We start from the raw sequence: 6,123 nt of genomic DNA, 5'->3' as shown, positions 1-6,123 counted from the left end.
TCGCCTCTGCATGTGCCCAGCTGCTACTCCCTTAAACTGCATCCTGAAACACTTATTAATCCATAGTAAAACTCATAAGAATGTATTCTGCGAAACTGCATAATGAGCTGAAATCAACAAAGATCAAACGGTTTGATGTGCGTTAATTCTTCCAGTAACGCACTTAGTCACTGCTTTCCTTTAAGCAATCAACATAAAAATAAACACATATTTTCACAATTTCCATTAAATTGGTAAAGTACATGTCTGTACATATCCAGCCTAAAGTGCACACTCCATCTTACACTCTAAAGGTACACCAGAGAGAAACTTGAAAATCTTTAGGATGCTTAGTACTTCTAGCTATCCGAAGAATGCTTGAAAATCCAATTATTCTAAAAATGATTGTAAAAAAACATGATAATTAAGAAAAAAAAGGCCGATCTCACAGATTTGTGACCCGGATAGCTGCAACTTGGCCGTCACTTAAATCCTAATGGCTTTGATTAGGCAAAAAAAAAAATCTGCTTCTATGACTTCAAATATTCATATTCATATAACAAAACCACTTGGCAGAATTCCTACCATTTTTTTTGCAATTGTTTATTTGGAATTATTTGGAATTATTTTAGATATTTGGCCTGTTGACCAAGCATCTTCTGATTAACGCAGAATAATTCTCTATAATAATTTAGCAAGTAACGAAATACCCACGGGTCCATTGGCCAAATGATTAACCCCCTTATTCATTACTAAATGCGACAATTAGTTGCAGATGAAATTGTTAACAACGTCAAATACGCTAAATCTATCGAGTCACGTCCACTGAAAACGTTCCTGGTGAGCAAATTCTATGCGAGAGAGGACGATCTGGGATTGAGGAGACAAAAGCTTGGATTGTTTGGCCTGTCTTCCTCCATGAAAAGCGGTCTCTGAGAGAAAGCACAATCGGCCGGGTGGAGGAACAGAAGAACACAGGGGCTCCACTGATTTTGCCGATGACAACATTGTACAACAATCCAACTCAAACAGCTTTGGGAAGCATGCGGCAATGCTTTCATGCCAGTATCAACGGAAATATGAAGTGACCATTTGTGTTACAGTAGGTCTCTCTTTATCTCGATCGTGGACGGTATCAAATGGGCAACACTACTTCCTTTAGGAAACTAACATAACCACATACGTTTTCTTGCTAAACTGTCTGTTTTAAGCATAAAACAATAAAGTGTTTGAGCTTGTTTTGGGTATCACGTTTTCTTTCTTATGTTCGTATTTACTTTATAAATAAGAACATAAGCATCTCATATTCCTTCTCTGTAACTTCACAGAGATGCTTCACATTCAGGCATCAAATAGATAACAATTTTAGTCAAACAATAGACATTTAAGAAAAAACTGTCATTAAAATCATGTAACAAACCTGAGAACCCAAACTCCTCCACAGTTCCTGCTCCAATCCACTCAATATTTGGTCATAAGTAAGTGCAGGAAAGGGGGTAAAAATGAGTTTTGCTTCTCTTACCTGATTGAAAGATGGAGAGGATGCAACAGAGGGCAAATGTTCTGCAGTGATTCATCCTCCCTTCCTTCATCTTGGGTCTAACACTCGTTCTCTTCGCAACACCATTCGCATGATTTGTCCACTCCAAGCACGTCCTCCTAAATGAGCACCGCTATTCTTACTGAGGCTGGACTTTGCCAAGGCTTCACACACACACACACCACACACACACAGTGATGGAATGTGTGAAGCATTGTATGTTTTGGTGTGTTTATGTGTTTGTGTGTGTGTGTGAGCCGTTGTGCTATATTTTAACCAGGACTGCGTAACATGGGCCATGAGTACACTAGAAAATAAGACCCCCAGCATTCGTTTAATGAAGTTATATTGAAAGTGTGTATTGGAGGTTATATATTAATGCACCATAATGCACTACTTTTCCTGTTAACAGTAAAATGCACATGAGTAAAGATTCCCTCTCGGTACCAAAGTACAGTAGAACCAAATATGTACTGTAGTGGAACCAATAATGGTACGTTATTTAAATGTACTTCGGGTCCTTAAAGTCCGACTTAAATGTAAATGATACATACTAAAGTACTTTAGATGTACCCTTGATGTTGCCACCCAAGTCACAAGGAAAGTGAACCATTATTTCTTCAGCACCATAAACAAAAACATTTTTTTCAGGTTGCAGCTTTTTGTTGCGTCCTGTACACAGACCACATGTAAACAGACTTAGAACCCAGGACAATGTTGAATAAGTGAACCCCACGCTATCCCATCATTCATAGGTCCAGCAGGAGGGAGAGGCAAACCAGGCCAAGTAGAGCATGAGGAGATGCCATCAATTCCCAACAACAACCAAAAATTTAGGTCATGAATAAATAGCATTTGTAATGTGTCTTCTCTTAACATGTGGCAATTAAAAAACACACACACACACACACACACACACACAAATAAAAAAAATTTAAAGTTTATTTCACTGTTTTTGGTAACACAGTTGCTCCTAGCGTTATAGGTTTTAAGCTCCACCCACTTAACATCAGAAAAAAAAAAATTTCCTTCGTAATCTTTAGAATTCTGTACTTTTAAAAATGCTCTATAACCTTCTATTTTCTTGAAAACTCATTTCTAACAAATATTTGAAGCGTACTTCAGAAAATGTTCATTGGTGTTGTATTTGGGTATTGAAACATAATGAAATGAATTTCCAGTGATCTCTTTCTCCTGATATTTTTGTGGTAAAATAATTTTTATTTATTTATTTATTTATTTATTTTTTTTACCATTTATACATATTTAATGAGTTAGAACCAAACTGGAAAAAAAAATTCACGACAGCGTCTACGCTCCTTTGTTGTTGTGAGACACACTGAACAGACTAATAAAAAACTGGCCTAAGAGAATTCATTCAGAATGACAAGCTAGTCATGCGAAAGAGGACGACGGAAACGAACTTTCAACATAACCCGAATAGTCTTAGATTAGAGTTTTATACGGTTTTTTTGTGTGTATCGCGTGTAAATAATGGATTACTTATGAAAGATAATTTCATTAACAGAGATAAATGAAGCGCTTGTTGTTTTTGAGTCACTTTTTGGATCGTGGACAATTCCACATTACTACTCACACAACATTTCCTCTGATGTTCCTGAAACAGCTCCTGCTGTGTTTTTTTTCCCTCAGAGAATATTCTCCATGGAGAAAAGATTTTGCCACTGAGAATTTATTGTTTGAACGGTTACAGCGATGTTTGATAGTAGTAGAAAATAAATTCAAACATATCTAATATAAGCGATAGCTAGCTAGTTTGTATAGCGTGACAGTTATCCTAAAAGCAGAGCATACAGATGAGGAGTAAGTGGTAAAAAAAAACAAAACAAAACATGGATGCCTTAAAAAAATCGTGCCTTTTGTTTGTTTGTAAATGCTGATGCTACAATTTGGACAGAAATTGCAGAAAAGCAATAACAAGCTAGCAACAAGCTAGCTAGAAGAAATGACCCCTAAGTTCATGATTATCTTCTCAATCCAGTAAATACTATGGTCAATGTTATGGATTTATTCAAGTATCGTGTCTGTATATTAATTAAACTAAAGCTAATAAAGTAAAGAACGGCGACTTTACACTGTACACAGTGAGGTCACTCCGTATATGGTGAAGGAGCAAGTCGTTGAGAAGATGACCGTTTTAAGCTGTCGGATTTTACCGGACGTTGATGAGGAATTACAAGATGCAGTCGCACCTTAATTGTGGCTAGTATCAGCATGGAGTTGAGAAGCATTATGGGTAATATAGAAAATGGAAAATAGTGAAAACCGTCAAATCTTGGATGTCATCGAATATCAGTCATTCAGAGTGAATTTTTTTCTATTTAAGGGTTATTAGTCTTGCTCTACGATGCAGTCTTGGAAGTTCTAGGAATTTACCTTGCCACCTTTTATTCAATCATTTATTTTAGCAGATATCCTAGGCAGGGTTGCTGGGAACCTGGAGTCTATCCCATGGGACTTGGCGAACAAAGTGGGGGACACCCTGGACAGGGGGCTGACCCATCACAGGACACAATCAAACACACACTATGGACAATTTAGAGACACCAATCAGTCTACATGTTTTTGGACTGGATACCAGAGTACCTAGAGGAAACCCAAAGCACAGGGGAGATTATGCAAATTCATAACATGCACAGTGGAACTTCTGGCCCTGGACTTATGATCCTCACTACTTTTGGTTACTAGCACTTCCCCACTACCTCATATGTTGCGTAGTGTCATCCTGCGAAGACTCCATTTATTCACTGGCCAAAGACCAGAAGTGATGCTTGTATGTATCTGGATTTTTCCATCTTCTTCTTCCACCAAAACATTGGAGGATTCCAGAGGCAGGCTGATAAAAGTGCTTCACATAGTTCATTTTCCTATTTTTGGGATCCATTTTTTATGTTCTTATACTGTAGCACCACCACCAGGCTAAAAATCACACCTTAAATAAATAAGAAATGGATGTGGTTTAATAATAACAAAAGATTTCATGTTCTTGTGGTTTTGTATGAAAATAAGAAATAAAATTCATTCATTCATCTTCTACCGCTTATCCGAACTACCTCGGGTCACGGGGAGCCTGTGCCTATCTCAGGCGTCATTGGGCATCAAGGCAGGATACACCCTGGACGGAGTGCCAACCCATCACAGGGCACACACACTCTCCCATTCACTCACGCAATCAAACACTACGGACAATTTTCCAGAGATGCCAATCAAACCCCCGAGGCACGGGGAGAACATGCAAACTCCACACACACAAGGTGGAGGTGGGAATCGAACCCCCAACCCTGGAGGTGTGAGGCGAACGTGCTAACCACTAAGCCACCGTGCCCCCCTAAGAAATAAAATAAATAATAAAAATAATAATTTAGGGAGGTAACAGTAACCAGACCTCATGCTTGGAGTCAACACAACATCCTGTTGGTGATTATTTTGCCATAACAGAATAATTTATTCCTTGCATTAGAAGTGAGTATAGACTTTAGGATCATTTGAATTTGAGCCTCAAAATTCAGTTCTGTACAAACAACATCCTGACTTTTACCAGCTTCTCTGCAGCTTGTACTCATTAGTGCTTGTTCTAAGTCAATTTGCATTCGGCATTCACAAGCAAAACCTGCCACATCCATGCTGGTCACCTTCTAGGGTTCATGCATAAGTATTTTGCCTGTGAAGGGAAGAGAGAGAGAGAGAGAGAGAGAGAGAGAGAGAGAGAGAGAGAAATGTGGAGGTTGTCACTGTATACAGTAATTTCATCACTCCATCACAGAAAAGTCAGTGTAGGAGTTGCAGCATGCTCGAAGCGACCCTTCGTATACAGCGTTGCCAGATTGAAAAGATTTACATCCTCACAATCAAATCTTAAATAAAACTTCTAGATATTATAGATACATTATTATAGGATGTAAAATATCCAAAGCCCCACTGTGACAATAACAAGGTCTACACGGAAGGAAATGTCTTGAACCTGGCAACATTCATATTTGTCTCATTTCCATAAGCAAACCATGCACACCCCAGACTCGTTCACCCATGACAAGCAACTCGAACAGCTGAAGCTGAGAGAGACGGAGAAGCTGTAGAGCTGCCGTTTGTGTTGCTATGGGAAACCGAGTGAAAATTCATATTTCATAACTCCTCCGCCCCTGGCCGTGTTGTTGGCTGTGTGGGAGCTGGTATGCGTGGGCACTGAGTGGGTACAGGCCCTCATTCCACAGTCTTGTTCAGCTTAATGCACACAGACACGCAACTAGGACTAGGCAAATAAATAATAATAATAATAATAATAAAAAAAAGATTAAATGTATTTTGATTGTGGTGTTACAGACTGAAATATCTGTATGCACTGTAATATATAAACTGATATCGATATGACATGGTTACAGAAGTGACTAAAAACACATGCGTACGTTCTGTTATAAAAAATCACGTCCCGGAATGTTTGATTCCTCTTTAACCAGCAGATTGCCACACATTACAGAGATGTACATCCTTAGTGGTCCGGTGGCAGGATCCCACACCCCCACCGCTTTGGCCTGGGTTCGATTCTCAGTGCTTGTCTCAAAATGGGAGGGTTCTGTCAGAGACGT

At 38.9% G+C, this 6,123-nt stretch overlaps 2 protein-coding genes across 2 annotated transcripts in view; both read right to left on the bottom strand.

The window, feature by feature from the left end:
- hepacamb (hepatic and glial cell adhesion molecule b) overlaps window positions 1–1,622 on the bottom strand; it is a 7,747-nt gene extending 6,125 nt beyond the window's left edge. Inside the window, exon 1 of the mRNA XM_060863107.1 lies at window positions 1,502–1,622. Coding sequence (XP_060719090.1) covers window positions 1,502–1,571 — 70 coding nt within the window. The 5' untranslated portion in view covers window positions 1,572–1,622. The remainder of the gene's footprint in view (window positions 1–1,501) is intronic.
- The window catches only part of slc37a2 (solute carrier family 37 member 2), a 117,724-nt gene that overhangs the window by 28,004 nt on the left and 83,597 nt on the right, over window positions 1–6,123 (bottom strand). The gene's annotated exons all lie outside the window — the stretch shown is intronic.

This window comes from Tachysurus vachellii, chromosome 26, assembly GCF_030014155.1.
Source record: "Tachysurus vachellii isolate PV-2020 chromosome 26, HZAU_Pvac_v1, whole genome shotgun sequence".
NCBI classification, from domain to species: Eukaryota; Metazoa; Chordata; class Actinopteri; order Siluriformes; family Bagridae; genus Tachysurus; species Tachysurus vachellii.
This window is presented reverse-complemented; position numbering and strand designations above follow the sequence as displayed.